Genomic DNA, 18,281 nt, shown 5'->3' with positions numbered 1-18,281 from the left:
TATTTGAATTTTGTGTGAATTGTTATTTCTCCATGATGGGTTGAGGTTGTGTTCCTCCAGGGAGGTTTAGTATTTACTCTTGTGAAATACCTCCATGTATGTAATTGTCAGCTTTTCAATACTATAACAAAATACCTGAGACTATAAGTTTAAAAGGGAAAAAGGGAGAGAGATCCAAGATGGCATACTAGAGGGAGGCTGTGTTCCGTGTTGCTCCGTAACTCTGGTTTCAAGCAGAGGAAATCTGTTCTTGGTGAGGCAGTTTTTGCTGCTTATCAATCCCCTGGTGTTTCCCCCTTTTGTCTGCTGTGATGACCTGCAGTCTGCTAGCATATCGACGCCTTTTTTGAGTACAGATTGCTCACTGTCAGGCACATATCATCCACCATTTGCCTACCTCTCACCTGTCCTTCGCCTGCCTTACACCTATCCATCACCCAACGCAGGAGGTTCACCTCCCCGATAGTCTGACAATGGTCACCAAACTGATCGCTGACCGCCAGTGGAGCACCAGCTGCCTGCTGTTGCCTGGAAGTTCTCTGTGACAGTACCTGCAGGTTTGATTACATGTGGCTGCTGCCATTTTGAGACAACAGCCAGGCCCCGTAGGACCCCTGGCTGGACTGACTGAGCCCTGTCTCCAGGATCCCTCAGCCCGACTGATCACTCCCTGCCTCTGGGGCCCTCACATTGACTGACTGCTCCCTGCCACCAGGACTCCCAGACCAACTGACTGCGCCCTATCACCAGGACCCCAGACAGACTGCACCCAGCTTCCAAGATCCTGCAACCACACCAAACACACCCAACCTCCAGGACCCCTGCCTGACCAACCGCACCCCGCCTCCAGGACCTCCAGCTGACTACAGCCACATCCTGAGCTCAGCTCCCCATTTGCCAACACATTTCAAAGCCAGAGCAGCCATCTTGGATAATCCTGGAAGCCGGAGCTCCGATCTTTAGGTGGGGCAAATCCCATCCTGAGACGCCTCATGGAGACTAGAAGCTCAATGTCAGGTACCTCTCCTGCATCAGGCTACTAAAGACTGGGAGGTTTTACTACTATATGACTGTTATACTGTAGATTTTCTCTTTATCCCTATTGAAATATTTTAAGTTTTTATTTCTTTACTTTTCTTGCTCTCTTTTCCTTTAGTTTACCTGTTCCCTCAGAGTCTCTTTCTCCCTTTGTTGCATGCTAACATCCAATTTCTTTTGATTACACTCTCACCCTTTCTTTAATCTAGAATTCTGTATATTCTTTTCTTATCCCATTAACAGCCAAATTCTCCATCCCTCTGCATCCTCTTTGTTCCATTAGAAACTGCAGACCTTATTGCAAATTTGTTTGTTTTACTGAAGATAATATTTGAACTCATTCTGTTTATTATGACAATTTTGTTATTGTCCTCATAGGGGTTATTTGGTCTAGGATTGCATAGTGTCTGAATTGGGCACTGCTAATACTGATCTCCCCTTAAAGGAAAGGTTTTGGAAACCTATAGGGCCACTATAAGCCTATAGGGAGAAATCTGCAATACCCCAGATCTGCACTGCTAGAGGGGAAGATACATAAACAACATGAAAAAACAAGGGAAGAAAATGATCCAAACAAATCTAGATTCTATAGTAATAGAATCCAATGACAGTATGTTAGAAGAAATGTCAGAAAAGGACTTCAGGTTATACGTGATTAAGATGATTCATGAAGCAAATGAGATAAGAGAGCAAATGCAGGCAATGAATGATAATACCAATAAGCTGACGGAGCAACTGCAGGAAGCAAAAGATCATTTCAACAAAGAGGTAGAGATTCTCAAAAAAAAAAAAAAAAAAAACAAAAAACAAACGGAAATCCTTGAAATGAAGGAAACAATAAACCAAATAAAAAACCCAATGGAAAGCATCACCAAAAGACTAGACCACTTGGAAGACAGAACCTCAGACAATGAAGACAAAATATTTAATCTTGAAAATAAAGTTGCCCAAACAGAGAAGATGATAAGAAATCATGAACAGAATCTTCAAGGACTATGGGACATCATGAAAAGACCAAATTTAAGAATTTTTGGGATTGAGGAAGGCACAGAGATACAAACCAAAGGAATGATCAACCTATTCAAGGAAATAATATCAGAAAATTTCCCAAACCTGAAGAATGAAATGGAAAATCAATTACAAGAGTCTTACAGAGCATCAAATGCACAAAATCACAACAGATCCACACCAAGGCACATTATGATGAAAATGCCAAACATTCAAAATAAAGATAGGATTTTGAAGGCAGTGAGAGAAAAGCAGCAGATTACATATAGGGGGAGACCAATAAGGATAGCAGCCGACTTCTCAACCCAGACTCTAAAAGCTAGAAGGACCTGGAACAACATATTTCAAGCTCTGAAAGAACATGGTTGCCAACCAAGAATCCTATACCCAGCAAAACTAACCTTCAGATTTGAAGATGAAATAAAATCCTTCCATGATAAACAAAAGTTAAAAGAATTTACAAATAGAAAGCCTGCACTACAGAATGTTCTCAACAAAATATTCCATGAGGAGGAAATGAAAAACAACAATGGAGGTCAGCAAAGGGAGGAACTACCTTAGAGAAAAACCACTCAAAGGAGAAACCAAGCCAACTTAAAAACCAAAAATAAGCCAAATGACTGGGAATACAAATCATATCTCAATAATAACCCTGAACATTAATGGCCTAAACTCATCAATCAAAAGACATAGACTGGCAGAATGGATTAAAAAGAAAGACCCAACAATATACTGCCTGCAAGAGACTCATCTCATAGAAAAAGACATCCACAGACCGACCCTCGACTTCGGAGAGGCAGTGCTGTTCTGCTGGGTGCTTCCTCTTCGCCTTCTTCGGCTTCTTCAGCCTCCTCGGCCTCCTTACCGTCCGCGGGGACCCGAGACTCTGGTGTATGCCCCACCCCTGACCCTGCTAGAGATATGTCTACACCGGCTTGGCGGCGCCTCATGCGGGACTTCAAGAGGTTGCAGGAGGATCCTCCGGCTGGAGTCAGTGGGGCTCCGTCCGAGAACAACATAATGGTTTGGAACGCGGTCATTTTGGGGCCTGAAGGGACCCCATTTGAGGATGGAACATTTAAACTTACAATAGAATTCACTGAAGAGTATCCGAATAAACCACTTACTGTTAGATTTGTCTCTAAGATGTTTCATCCAAATGTCTATGCAGATGGCAGTATATGTCTGGATATACTTCAGAACCGCTGGAGTCCAACCTATGATGTGTCTTCCATTTTAACATCCATACAGTCTCTATTGGATGAACCGAATCCCAATAGTCCTGCAAACAGCCAGGCTGCTCAGCTGTACCAGGAGAACAAGCGGGAATATGAAAAGCGTGTTTCTGCCATAGTAGAACAGAGCTGGCACGACTGTTGACTGCAGATGGAGTAAAAGAGGAGGCTGGGCATAAGAAAAATATATATTGATGTGTTTATCACCTTCTTATTCCTCAATGTCATTACATTTACTTTATAAAAGCAAAATAGCTGTTCTGCTGTTTCCATCTTCCCTTGCCAAGCTTTTCCTACCCCTTCTACTCTCTTGTTAAAACATCAGAAAACACCCTCTATGAAATCAAATGTACTGTACCTGGGTTACTTGCAAAAATTACTAATGCTTCTTTTTGTTGTTGTTGTTGTATCTCATCTCCAGCCTTCGGGCAGTTATTTGTGTTACTGTACTTTACACTAAGCTTTTAAGATGCATTGTTATACAAATAGTTCTTATGAATAGTTTGAAGGCCAGGATGTTATTTTTAACAGAATGATTGCCAAAGTGTTTCATACTGGCTGGTCCTTCCCTTGTGTTGAACTCAGATGTCAACGTGTTTAGAATATGGCCTGTAGAAAACAGGGAAACAAATCCATGTAAACAGTTTTGAAAGGGGAACAGAAGCTACAAATTATTTGATACTAATATCTTGTAATAAGAATTACAAGACAGTATTTACTGGTAGGAAAGAAAATGTTGGAAGGACTCAGCCAAGGGAGTACAGCAATTGCAGGAACTGACACATCTACTCCTACAAGATACTGACAGGTTAGGTTGCAGAATATTGGTCTTCTAAGGTTTGTTTTGGTATTTTTTTTAGAGGTGTAGGAGCAAAGGAATGGAAACAATCAACAGTTTTTGAGCTAGGGAAAGTTGAAAATCCTTTCATCTTTTTAAAGGAGAAGCATTGCCCTAGAAAAACAAACTTACAATCCTCCATCTTGTTTTTTAGTTTTAATTCAAGGGCACATATATCTGTGGCAAACTATTTTCCACTCAAATCTTGAGTTATTGCTGCATGCTTTAGTTTCTTCTCTTTTAGTGTTACGGGAACCTGAAAGCCTATGTCTACAATCTTTCTTTGGATATTTACACTTTTAGATATACAAAGCTTATAAGTGATTTATCTAATGTTTCATTGTTACCTTTTATGAATTTATTGCTCTTTGAAGTCTAATGTTGCACAAGTAACCCATGTAAAAAAATGTACATTTTTCAAAAGTTGTAAATGAAAATAATCTTAAAAAAAAAAAAAAGAAAAGAAAAAGAAAAAGACATCCACAGACTAAAGGTGAAAGGATGGGAAAAAACCTCCCACGCACATGGACCCAGTAAAAAAGCGGGGGTTTCCATCCTTATATCAGATAAAGTGGACTTCAAGCCAAAGTTAGTCAGAAGGGATAAAGAAGGACATTTCATACTGCTTAAGGGAACCATAAATCAGGAAGACATAACGATAGTAAATATTTATGCCCCAAACAATGGTTCATCCCTGTACATCAAACAAATCCTTCTCAATTTCAAGAATCACATAGACCACAACACAATAATTCTGGGCGACTTTAACGCACCGCTGTCACCACTAGATAGATCTTCCAAACAAAAACCAACCAAAGAAAGCTTAGAACTCAATAACACAATCAATAACCTAGACTTAATAGACATATATAGAATATTCCATCCATCAACGAGCGGATACACTTTCTTCTCAGCAGCACATGGAACCTTCTCAAAAATAGACCATATGTTATGCCACAAAGCAGCCCTTAGGAAATGCAAAAAAATAGAGATACTGCCTTATGTTCTATCAGATCATAATGGATTGAGAGTAGAAATCAATGACAAAATAAAGAACAGAAATTACTCCAACACCTGGAGACTAAATAATATGCTATTGAATGAAACATGGATAACAGAAAACATCAGGGAGGAGATAAAAAAATTCTTAGAGGTCAATGAGAACGATGATACAACATATCAAAATCTCTGGGACACTATGAAAGCGGTATTAAGAGGAAGATTCATTGCATGGAGTGCATTCCAGAAAAGAATGAAAAGTCAACAACTAAATGACCTAACATTACAGCTCAAAGCCCTAGAAAAAGAGGAACAGAATAACAGCAAAAGTAGTAGAAGACAGGAAGTAATTAAAATCAGAGCTGAAATCAATGAAATTGAAACAAAAGAAACAATTCAAAAAATTGACAAAACAAAAAGTTGGTTCTTTGAGAAAGTAAACAAAATAGACAAACCCTTAGCCACACTAACAAAGAGAAGGAGAGAGAAGACTCAAATTACTAAAATTCGTGATGAAAAAGGAAATATCACAACAGACACCACTGAGATACAGAACATAATGAGAAGCTACTTTGAAAATCTGTATTCCAACAAAATAGAAACTACCGAAGACATTGACAAATTTCTAGAGTCATATGCTCCTCCCAAACTGAACCAGGAGGACATACACGATTTAAACAGATCAATATCAAGCAATGAAATAGAAGAAGCTATTAAAAATCTACCATCCAAGAAAAGCCCAGGACCAGACGGATTCTCAGTTGAGTTCTACAAGACCTTCAAAGAAGAACACATTCCAATACTTCTCAAAGTATTCCAGGAAATAGAAAAGGAGGGTACCCTACCGAACTCATTCTATGAAGCTAATATCACCCTCATAACCAAACCAGGAAAAAACACATCAAGGAAAGAAAATTTTAGACCAATATCCTTGATGAATATAGATGCAAAGATCCTTAACAAAATATTGGCAAACCGTATCCAAAAACATATTAAGAAAATCGTGCACCATGATCAAGTGGGGTTCATCCCTGGAATGCAAGAATGGTTTAACATCCGTAAATCAATAAACGTAATCCATCTTGTCAATAGACTTAAGGATAAGAATCATATGGTTATATCAATTGACACAGAAAAAGCGTTTGACAAAATACAACACCCCTTCATGCTCAAAACACTAGAAAAAATAGGGATAGTAGGAACATACCTGAACATTGTAAAGGCTATTTATGCTAAGCCCATGGCCAACATCATTCTAAATGGAGAAAAACTGAAACCATTCCCTTTAAAAACAGGAACAAGACAGGGATGTCCTCTTTCACCTCTTCTATTCAACATTGCCCTTGAAATTCTAGCCAGAGCAATTAGACAGACTAAAGAAATTAACGGGATACAAATAGGAAAAGAGGAAATTAAGCTGTCACTATTTGCTGATGACATGATTCTATAGAGGATACAAAAAACTCCTCCAGAAAACTTCTAGACCTCATCAATGAATTCAGCAAAATAGCAGGCTATAAAATCAACACGCATAAATCTAAAGCATTTTTTTATGCAAGCGACGAAACAGCTGAAAGGGAAATGAGGAAAACAACTCCATTTGCAATAGCCTCAAAAAAAAAAAAAAAAAAAAAACTTGGGAATCAATCTAACCAAAGAGGTAAAAGATCTCTACAATGAAAACTACAAAACATTGAAGAAAGAAATTGAGGAAGACCTTAGAAGATGGAAAGATCTCCCATGTTCTTGGATAGGCAGAATTAATATTGTCAAAATGGCCATACTACCAAAAGTGCTATACAGATTCAATGCAATTCCAATTAAAATCCCAATGATGTACCTCACAGAAATAGAGCAAGCAATCATGAAATTCACCTGGAAGAATAAGAAACCCAGAATAGCTAAAGCAATCCTTAGCAGGAAGAATGAAACAGGGGGTATCGCAATACCAGAACTTCAACTATACCACAAAGCAATAGTAACAAAAACAGCATGGTATTGGCACCAAAATAGACAGGTAGATCAATGGTACAGAATAGAGGACACAGACACAAACCCAAATAAATACAATTTTCTCATATTAGACAAAGGGGCCAAAAATATGCAATGGAGAAAAGATAGCCTGTTCAACAAATGGTGCTGGGATAACTGGAAATCCATATGCAACAGAATGAAACTAAACCCCTATCTCTCACCCTGCACAAAACTCAACTCACAATGGATCAAGGACCTTGAAATCAGACCAGAGACCCTGCATCTTACAGAAGAAAAAGTAGGTCCAAATCTTCAACTTGTTGGCTTAGGATCAGACTTCCTTAACAAGACTCCCATAGCACAAGAAATAAAAGCAAGAATCAATAACTGGGATAGATTCAAACTAAACAGCTTTCTCTCAGCAAAGGAAACTATCAGCAATGCGAAGAGAGAGCCTACAGAGTGGGAGAATATCTTTGCCACTCATACTTCAGATAGAGCACTAATTTCCAGAATATATAAAGAACTCAAAAAACTCTACACCAAGAATACAAATAACCCAATCAACAAATGGACTAAGGATATGAACAGATGCCTCACAGAAGAAGATCTACAAGCAATCAACAAACATATGAAAAAATGTTCACCATCTTTAGTAATAAGAGAAATGAAATCAAAACTACAGTAAGATTCCATCTCACCCCAATTAGAATGGTGATTATCAAGAATACAAGCAACAATAGGTGTTGGAGAGGATGTGGGGAAAAGGTACACTCATACATTGCTGGTGGGGCTGCAAATTAGTGCAGCCACTCTGGAAAGCAGTGTGGAGATTCCTTAGAAAACTTGGAATGGAACCACCCTTTGACCCAGCTATCCCACTCCTCGGCCTATACCCAAAGGACTTAAAATAAGCACACTACAGAGATACAGCCACATCAATGTTCATAGCTGCTCAATTCACAATAGCCAGACTGTGGAACCAACCTAGATGTCCTTCAATTGATGAATGGATAAAGAAACTGTGGTATATATATATATATACAATGGAATATTACTCAGCCATAAAGAATGATAAAATTATGGCATTTGCAGGCAAATGGATGAAATTGGAGAATATCATGCTAAGTGTGATAAGCCAATCTCAAAAATCCAAAGAGGAATGATCTCACTGATAAGCGGATGATGACACATAATGGGGGGTGGGAGGGGGGCAAGAATGGAGGAAGGAGGGACTGTATAGAGGGAAAAGAGGGGTGGGAGGGGGGGAGGAAAAATAACAGAATGAATCAAACATCATTACCCTATGTAAATGTTTGATTATGCAAATGGTATGCTGTTACTCCATGTACAAACAGAAACAACATGTATCCCATTTGTTTACAATAAAAATAAATTAAAAAACAAAAAAAAAAGGGGGGGGGAGGTTTATTTTGGCTCATGGTTTCAGAAGTTTCAGCCCATGGTCATTTGTCTCTACTTCTTTGGGACTGTGACAGCACAGTACATTGTGGTAAGAGTACATGGTAAAAGAAATCTGTTTACCTCATAACAGCTGAGAAATAGAGAGGAAGGAATCAGGTATCCCAACATCCTCTTTCAGAGCATGAACGCAATGACCTAACTTCCTTCCACTAGGTTGCACCTCCTAAAGATTCCACCACCTCTCAATAGTGCCACAGGTTGGTGACCAAGGCTTTGATGCATTTCAAATTGAAGCTATAACAATGAAGAACCAATATTTTACTCTAATATTTTGACTTGAAGGTCATAAAAATATGTAGTTAGTGTAAATATGATCCTTAAAAACAACCTGATGATGGATCATTATAAAAAGTTCTAGAGGGAGACTTTCCTATGTAGGATAACACTTATTCAGGGATATATACTTGTTATTTCTTTATGACCGTGGAAGAACTCTAGTTCAGTCATTGACTGGAGGTTCAGTATTTTCCTGGGGATTTGAGTTCTAATTGAATGCTTCATTTTCTTTGTCCCTGTGCATCTGTGAAAACCCCAAAACACCAGCTCCTGTGTGTGTGTGTGTGTGTGTGTGTGTGTGTGTGTGTGTGCACGCACACGTACTGAGGTAAGCTCTGTACTACCATGTTGTATCTCCAGCCCAAACACTAGGCCCTTGATTACTGAATAAGTAGCCTCCTCCACTGCCCTATCCATAGGATCAATTCCTATTTCTCTTTCAGTTTTAGCTCCTTCTATACTTTAGGTTCCCAGATGAAGAGGAGAGAGAGAGAGGTATGTGGGAGTGTTGGGGGAGAAATGGAAATAGATTCTACATTTTTACTATCGTAAGAGCTCAAATTGCATTTAAAATAATATTTATGTTTTAGTCAGCAATTTTAAGTGTTTCCCAGCAGAGAGTTCCAGAAAATTCAAACTGAAATCTTGCCAAATGTTTCTGTATCTATCAAACTCTAGCTTTTCTCATGTTCTCAGTCCCTTGGGAGAAAATGTGTAACAAAGATGTAAGGGCCTCTTGGGTCAATGCAGACTTACTTGGAGTCTAAAAAGCCAAAACAGTGTAGCCTAACTTTCCTCATTAAGATTCTGCTTAATCTTTGAGGATTTTGTTAACATTTGGTTTTGTTTAATTTTACCCATATCGTTTTTTCCCAGAATTGGGCATTATAGGGGCTCTAATGGCTTCTTGAACATCAAACAGCTCTTGAAAGTAAGCATGTGATGAATTGAGTGTGAATGAAGCAAACAAGGATTAAATTTTCATTGAAATACACATGGACTTAATAATTAGCAGGAAAGCTCTTCATGATAAAATAATTTAATTAGGGTATTATTTGAGAAAGGGGAAACATCACTGGATTGTCCTCACTCAGATTTTAACTTTTCTCTGAAACAATGATGTCACAGCCAGATAATAAAATCCAAACAGGAGGTGAAAAATGCTGGCACAGTTTCTGCTGTGCAGTAGGCAATAAAGGAGTTTTTGCTCAATCTCTGTTCCCACATGTTTCACACACCGCTAAGCCTACATCTGGGGAAGAGACTTCTTTTACACATGCCCTCAGGAGTTCGCCGTGTTTAGTAGAGGAGTCGATGTGCATGGAAATAGAAACAATGGCTGTTCAGGGTCTAACACAGAAAAGAAGGAGTTAGTATGTAGCGTGTGCAGGAATCTAGAAAGGCAGCAGGGATGGCAGTTCGGGCTGTGGCCTAAAGGAAGAGCTGCTTGCCTGGTGGACTGTGGTGGCAGAGGGAGCAACACATGTGGAGACTCAGAGCCAGGAAGACAGCTTGGGATTTTTAAGGAAGTTCCTTTCACGTGGGATGCCACCGTACAGGAGAGCAGGACGCATTAAAGATGGGGCGGCAGGGCCTGTTGGAGTCCCAGCAAAGGAGGGATCTGGGGCTTTGTCCTGAAAGGTCGGTGTTGTGACTGTCATCACAGTGTCTCAGCACTCACTTTACATAGATATATCGTAAGATTGAAGCATAATTTACATACGATAAAATGCACCCATTTCAAGTACATGTCTTGGTGACTTTTATTTACCTATGCAACCTCCATAACCTGGAGAATTTGGTCATTACCTCAACATTTGCTTCTCAATGAATGTACCCTCTATACACACCCAGGCAACCCGCCTATATTTTTGTGATTATAAATACATCTGTTTTTTCTAAAGTTTCAAATAAATGGAATCAAACACTATGTATTTTATGTATGGCTTCTTTTGCTCGGCCTGATGTTTTGTTTTGTTGCAGTTCTAGGAATTAAAGCCATAAGCACACTACCACTGAACTACATCCCCTGCCTTTTTTGTTTTAAAGCAGGGTCTCATTGAGTGGCCAGGCTGGTCTCGAACTTGCAATCTTCCTGTCTTAGCCTCCTCTGTAGCTGAGTTTATAGGTGTGTGCCACCGTGACTGGTTCAGCTTGATGTTTCTGAGGTTCACTGATGTTGAAAAGTTCATTCATTGTAACTGCTGAGGTTTCATTAAGCTTATGTAACAGATTTTGTTTATCTAGTTACCTGCTGATGAAACTTATTTTTCCGCATTATTTTTATAGGTGCATTATAGTTGTACATACTGATGTGATTTGTTGTTGCATATTTGTATATATATACAATATAACAATATAATTTGGCTAATATCACTCCTGGCACCCCCCGCCCTGCCTCCCTGCCTCCCATCCCTTGGTCCTTTCCCTCTACTGATTTCCCTTTGATTTTTAGGAGATCCACAACACCCTGATGACACTTATTAATGGACATCTGAGTCATTCCCAGTTTCTGACTTTTATAAAGCTACTATGGACATTTGTGTACTAGTCTGTATCAACATTGACTGTAACGTGTGTTGTAGCTAATAAATCTGGGAAGAGCCTACCACCCCACCACCACTAGCCAAAAAATAGAGTGTGTGGCTGGCAGTGAGGGGAGGGTAGTAGGAAGCTTTGCCTCAAACCTAGACAAAGGGTTCCTCACTCCCCTGGCAAAAGTAGTTGGCCTTAGGAGCAGTCATGTGACCCAAGAAGATTAAGAAAGAAATATTTTCCACTTGGGTTGCTAGAATGGGCTGTGTAAGCCTGACGCTGCTGTACCTTTCTACCCTGGTTGCCTAAGGAAGCCCTTCTGGGGTGGAGAAACAAGAACCACGCAGAGGAAAAACAGAGTGGAGAGAGAGAATGAGACCCCCTGCCTCCTCCAGGAAGTAGACTCAAACTTGACCACATCCACGCTGAGATGGAACTGGGACTCTGAGGAGCCCGTGAAGAAGAAACTGGAGGATGGAGGAGAGGACATAGTGGAGACAGCTGAAAGTCACGCATCACATTCTCAGGGTCCTGACTTCCGAGGGACAGCCCTTTCTTAACTCTGAGATCAGACAAGGGCGCTGCCAGGCTGAGGCCCTGACAAAGGATGAAACTGGCCCTTCACCTATGGAGAGAGACCACAAAGACAGAATGGTTTCCCTTGCCACTTTTGTCTCCACCTACCCTTAGTTGAGCTCAACAGATACACACTGATGTCTGCCTGTTACTACACCAGTGCGATAGAGTCTGAGGGTACAAAGGCGAATAACTCAGTCTGTCCTTCCAGGACCTCACACATGAATGGAGGAGGGGTACCTTGTGCATCCTGAGGACGAGGGCAGTAAGGAGCTAAGACTTACAGGGTGAAGTGAGAAAGAGGAACAAGAGCACCTACAGGCAGATAAGAAATGTTCAGTGTCCTGGAATATGTGGAGGAAGTTGGGAAGTAACTGGAGAGATTGCTAATGAAGCAGAGGTAAGCTGGGTATGGAGGTACATGCCTTCATTCCAGGGACTGGGGAGGCTGAGGCCTGAAATCTAACACCATGAGACTTTTGGAATTACCCAGGCAAGAGATGATAAGGGCCTGAGAGCCCTCTCAGATGCTGCCTAATTAGATTATAAATCACTTACACATAAATATAAGTGGCTTATGAACTGTTGATGACGTTTCTTATAGGACCAGTTCTGTTATACAAGATGTTTATGCACATTTGCTTTGAAAGAGGAGAAAGGTGGGTGGAAGCGGGCAGGAAGGAGTTCCACGAAGGATTCTTCAACTACATGATGACTTTAGGAGGCTCCCGCGGTTTAGATTCTGTTTCTTAATTTTCACTGGTCCTGCTCCTATTCTAATATGTTGTGTGTTAGATAGGAATTTGGGCGACTGTAGGAGGGAGAGCAGGGCAACTGAGACAAAGGGCAGCGCGCCAAACGGTGACCAATCAAACGGACAAGAAAACTCCACTGACCCTTAACTCTACCTGTTGACCCTTAACTCCACCTGCTGACCCTTAACTCCCTTAACGCCACCTGTCATTCAGCAGACCCCCGCCCATTCCTGCCTATAAAGACCCTGGCGCAATTTTCTCCGTCTCCCCACCTGACCTGTACACTGGGGGTCTGGGAATTTCGCGCGAGAGCCTAATTCCAATAAAGCTTGCTTCCACGCTTTCTGTCTGATTTTATTTGGCCACTAGCCAGTGCCCCTGAGCTTACATTGTGGAGATCTATTTTTGGAGTGGTATAATGATCATACAATGTGGACTTGGTCTTCCTTAAGTCTTAGTTCTGGCAATTAGTAGATGAATGATCTTGGGGAAGCCATTTTAACTTTCAAACCCCACTTTCCTGATATGTACAATGAGGATGAGAATAACAATATTTACCTCACAAGTTTGTTGAGGGAATGAAATATCATGAATGAAAAGTATTTTTGAGCTAGGTGCAGTGGTATACACCTGTAATCCCAGCAGCTCAGGAGGCTGAGGCAGGAGGATGGTGAGTTCAAAGCCAACCTCAGAAAAAGCAAAGTGCTAAGCAACTCAGTGAGACCCCATCTCTAAATAAAATACAAAAGAGGGCTGAGGATGTGACTCAGTGGTTGAATGTCCCTGAGTTCAATCCTCAGTAACCCCTGCCAAAAAAGTATTTTTGAAGGATGGCACACTTGTTTATTTATTGTACTTGATATTCCCAAAAGATACATTTAAATTGTAGGTGGGTATGGGAAGCAGATATTCTTTACAGAGCATACTAATGGCTATGATTCTTTGAATTGCCTACTGTGAGACCTTGAGAGTACCTGTTTCTTCTAGAAGGGGATCCCCAGATCATAGGAGTTGGTGAAGTAGTAGTTGTGTCAATATTTAGGAAATATGAGACACTTGCCTGGGCTTTCGAATTTGGTTACCAGGAAAGAAAAGAAAAGAAAATGATGTTTGCTTTCAGTAAATGCTAGAATGGCAGGGCGCAGGGGCACTATTTGTTCACTAAGGGAGGGAATAAATAGACCAAAGCAGAGAAAGCTATTCCAGAGGCAGAGACAGAGGCAGGACGACCTCAAGTTTGAGGCTAGCCTGGGCAACTGAGTGAGACCCTGTCCAAAATAAAATATTAAAAAGGTCTGGGATGTACCTCTGTGGTAGATTGCTTGCCTACAATGCATGGGGCTCCGATTCAATCTGTAGCACCACTTAAAACAAAACAAAACAAAAATGGGGGCGAGAGAACCAGAACAACAAGAGGCAATATGAAAATAAAAGGCAAAATCAGAAAAGAGAGTAGAAAAGTTAAAAACAAAAACTTTTCCCAAATGTCTCCTATCTCAGACCTCGTGAATATGTCTCATTTTCTTAAGTACATGAACCTCAAGGGAGAGAGGAAGAGTTGAGCTGAGTTTTGTTATTACATATAATATTTTTCTGTGGATTATATGCCTCACTCAATGCAAATTTAGAATATAATCCACTTGATATAGATTCTATTCAACTTTTTGGAGAAGATGATTTTGTTTATCATCCATTCCTTCAACAACCTTACCTGAGAGAGAAATGTTTCTTCAAGGAAGTTTTCACATGAGAATACTTTTCTTTAATTTGAAACTACACAATAATAATCTTCCTTTATAATCCACCAAATTCTCTTATAATGAAACTAGAAAACATGGCAAGAATTGGTGCAGGATAAGACCAGGAGTTATTCATTTATTCGTTCTTTGAACAAATGTATATTGAACATGAAACTTTTTGCCAGGTGTGAGGTTTTGAGTGGGGGAATAAAACAGACATGGTTCCTACCCTCATGGAGCTTACAGTCATGTGGAAGAGTTAGACAGTAAATAAATACATCAACAAACATATAATCAACATATAACTGAAAATTCTGATAACCATAATAGTTCCTTAGAAAGGAGAAATTCTTTAGAATGAGAATAATGGGGGAGACGTCAGACGTAGGATTTTTTTTTTTTTTTTTTTTTTTTTTTTGCGGTGCTGAGGATTGAACCCAGGGCCTATGTGCTTGGGAGGCGAGCACTCTACCAACTGAGCTATCGCCCCAGCCTCAGATGTAGGATTGTTGAGGAAATGAAATTTAAACTGAAACCTGAAGTATGAGAAAGACTGACCTGAGCAGAATAGGAGAATAGTCCAGACAAAGGAAATGAAATCTTTGTAGCTCAGAGACCGGGAAGGGTTCAATTGTGGAACTCATGAAAGCAGACTCATGTGGCAGATCCTAGCAGTCAATGTAGGCAAAACTCAATAAAAAATGATCCTGGGGGCTGGGGTTGTGGCTCAGTGTTAGAGCACTTGCCTAGCATGTGTGAGGCACTGGGTTCGATTCTCAGCACCACATAAAAATAAATAAATAAAATAGAGGTCCATTGACAGTTAAAAAATTTTTTTTTTTCAAATCTGTTTTTAAAACAAGTTTATTGAGGTATAATTGACATAAAACAAACTTCAGATATTTAAACAGCAACAATTTGGTAAGTTTGACATATGTATTTATGGATTAAACCATCAGCACCATCAGCACAATAAACCTGTCCATCACTCCCCAAAGTTCCCTGCATCGCTGTCAGCTCTCCATCTCGCTTTCCCACCTCAGGACACCTCCAGACCTCTTTCTTGCCTCAGAAACACAGAAGTTCATTTTCAGTCATTGCTAGTATGTTTTTAATAAATAAAATCATTCAACATATACTCTTTTCTCTCTTTTTTTTAACTTCTTGGGCAGTAGAGCACAAACAGCACCGCAGATATTTGCTAAGAAACTTACAGAAAGGTCATTTTAAAATCAAGACCTATGTGACTGGGGTCCAGGCCTCTCCAAAGAATGAAAAATGCCTGATTGATAATTTGGTTGGACTAAACGCTGCATGAATACTTCAAGGACACTGAATGCCTAACCCGATTGGGCGGGGGGCTGACTTCCTTAAACCTATGGATCTATATAAACCCCTAGACAATAGCCACTTTTTGGTATCCATGCCTTGGGACCCCTCCCTCTTTGGGAGCTCTGTTTTCTTTCTATTACTCTAATAAATCCTACTACTTTGCTTCACCCTTGTGTCTGTGGATGTCTTCAAATTCATGAGACAAAGAACCCAACCCCACTCTCTCCATCTACGTCACTACAGACTCCCAAGAAAAGGAAATTGGTGAATTATTTGAAAAATGTGTTTCAAAGAATGCTTTTTATGAGAACTTAATAATATATTAGAGAATACAGATGGGCATGTCAGTGAGGTTAGGAAGACAATTCAGGATATGAATGAGAAATTTAGTGGTTCATAAAAAGAACCAAATAGAGATCTTGGTGCTAAAGAACTCAATGAATAAAGTTCAAAATACAGTGGAAAGCCTCAAGAGCAGAATTGATCAGGCAGAAGAAAAACTTTTCTGAGCTTGACAACAAGTCTTCGAAAATCATTCAGTCAGACAAAAAAATTTTTTAAAATCAAAATGAGAAAAAGCCTTCAAGACTTTGTGACCTGATTAAGTGAGCAAACGTTTATATTATGAGTATTTCAGAAGAAGAGAAATGGTATTATATCTGAGGTGATAAATATGCCAATTACTGTGATCCAACCATTATACATTGTATTTATTGAATATATATTATTTCTGTGTATTGATTACAAATATAATGAAAATGAAAATAATTTTAATACACAATTTTTTTGTTGTTTTTGGGAATTAACCCCCATGGCCTTATGTATACTAGGTAAGTGTTCTACCACTGAACCACAGCTCTAGCCCTGAAAATATTTTTTGGGCAGAAATTAGAAAGTCAAACCATAAAATTCCACATTCACCTTCCCAATGCAGATCACCTGGCACCTAGTGAACTTATTCCTTAGGACCTTTGTGGTCTTAGCAACACATGTCTTCCCACTCTTTTCTGTATTTACTGGCTACTCTGCTTATTCTGAGCAGTTGCCTCTAGACTCAGATCAGCCATTGCTCTGAGGGTAAAGCCCAGAAAAATTCTCTTTCCCTTGCTTTTACATACATCTTTTAGCCCCCTGCCGACCAGGTGGTTTACTTAGTGCAGTTTTATGAACTCTTAATGGCTATTCAAAAACTTTACCTGACTTCCTACAACAACAACAACTGAGAGGGGATTTTTAAAAGATTTTGGAGTGAATCTTTTTTTCCTTATAGCAATATTACTGAATCTATGCACAATTCATAATGAAAACAATCATGTCACTTCAGTTTGGCATTATGTATACATATGGATTATGTATGCATATGGATCACACTTTTCAGTTATTTCCAGACAACTTTCTTGTCCAATCCCAACTGTGCCAGAATTCTCTCATGCAACTTTTCTTACATTTTTCCAGATAAAAGTAGTGAAGTCACGAGGAAGAGATAAGATAAGGGAAATGGGCCTTTGGCCAACTTCCAGGGGAGCAGAACACAAACAGCAGCTGAAGTTTTTTTGCTGAGAAACTTGCAAAAAGTTTGTTTTTAAATTGAGACATAGGTGGCCTGGAGTCCATGGCCTCTCCAAAGAAGGAAAAATGTCTGATCAATATTTTCATTGGACTAAAGGCTTCACGAATGCCTTGTAGACACTGAGTACCTTACCCAGGATTGAACCAGGGGCTGACTTCCTTAAATCCATACGTCCATAAAACCCCTACATAATAGCCATTTACTGGCAACCCTCTTGGATCTTCTCCCTGCTGCAGGAGATTTGTTTTGCTTTAATAAATTCTTAAACTTTGCTTTTACCTGCTGCTGTCTTTGAATCTCATTCTCCTTTTTTTTTTCCTTTGGATGTTGATAGACCTTTATTTTATTCATTTTTTTTTTTTAAATACGTGGTGCTGAGACTCGAACCCAGTGCCTCACTTGTGCTAGGCAAGCGCTCTACCACTGAGCCACAATCCCAGCTCAAATCTCAGTCTTTGAATTCTCAGGATGAAGAACCCACTTGACTCCATGCTCTGTGTTATATCTTCCAGGGGCTTTTCCGGGATCTGCAGAAGGATGAATAAAACTCACCAGTGAGTGGCTGCCTTTTCTGGGAGCAATAAGCCCCTTTAAATGTTTAGTTTTCTCTTTCTCTGAAACAGAAACTGGGCACTTGTCAAGCACTTAAGAGCAAATAGTGTGTCTGTAATCCTGGTGGCTCAGGAAGCTGAGGCAAGAGGATCATGAGTTCAAAGCCAGCCTCAGCAAAAGTGAGATGCTAATCAACTCAGCGAGACCCTGTCTCTAAATAAAATACGAAATAGGGTTGGGGATGTGGCTCAGTAGTCAAGTGCTCCTAAGTTCAATCCCTGGTACCCACCACCCCCACCCTGCAAAAACAAAGAGCAAATAGCGAGGCTGGGGCTGGGGATATAGCTCAGTTGGCAGCATGCTTGCTTC

The 18,281-nt window shown here is 39.9% G+C and overlaps 2 protein-coding genes across 5 annotated transcripts in view; one reads left to right on the top strand and one right to left on the bottom strand.

Moving 5' to 3' along the window:
• Window positions 1-18,281, bottom strand: part of ASIP (agouti signaling protein) — a 140,863-nt gene that overhangs the window by 89,465 nt on the left and 33,117 nt on the right. The window lies entirely within an intron of this gene.
• LOC306653834 (ubiquitin-conjugating enzyme E2 A-like) lies at window positions 2,824-4,547 on the top strand. The gene has a single exon (XM_079126876.1). The coding sequence runs from the start codon at window positions 2,968-2,970 to the stop codon at window positions 3,424-3,426; it is 459 nt and encodes a 152-aa protein (XP_078983002.1). The 5' UTR covers window positions 2,824-2,967; the 3' UTR covers window positions 3,427-4,547.

This window comes from Sciurus vulgaris (assembly GCF_902686455.1).
Source record: "Sciurus vulgaris genome assembly, chromosome: 2".
NCBI classification, from domain to species: Eukaryota; Metazoa; Chordata; class Mammalia; order Rodentia; family Sciuridae; genus Sciurus; species Sciurus vulgaris.
The sequence above is the reverse complement of the archived record's forward strand: the minus strand, read 5'-3'. Positions and strand labels throughout refer to the sequence as shown.

What these genes read in the sequence shown, in the direction of transcription:
- LOC306653834 (XM_079126876.1), top strand. Translation starts at nt 2,968, where the DNA reads ATGTCTACACCGGCTTGGCGGCGCCTCATGCGGGACTTCAAGAGGTTG.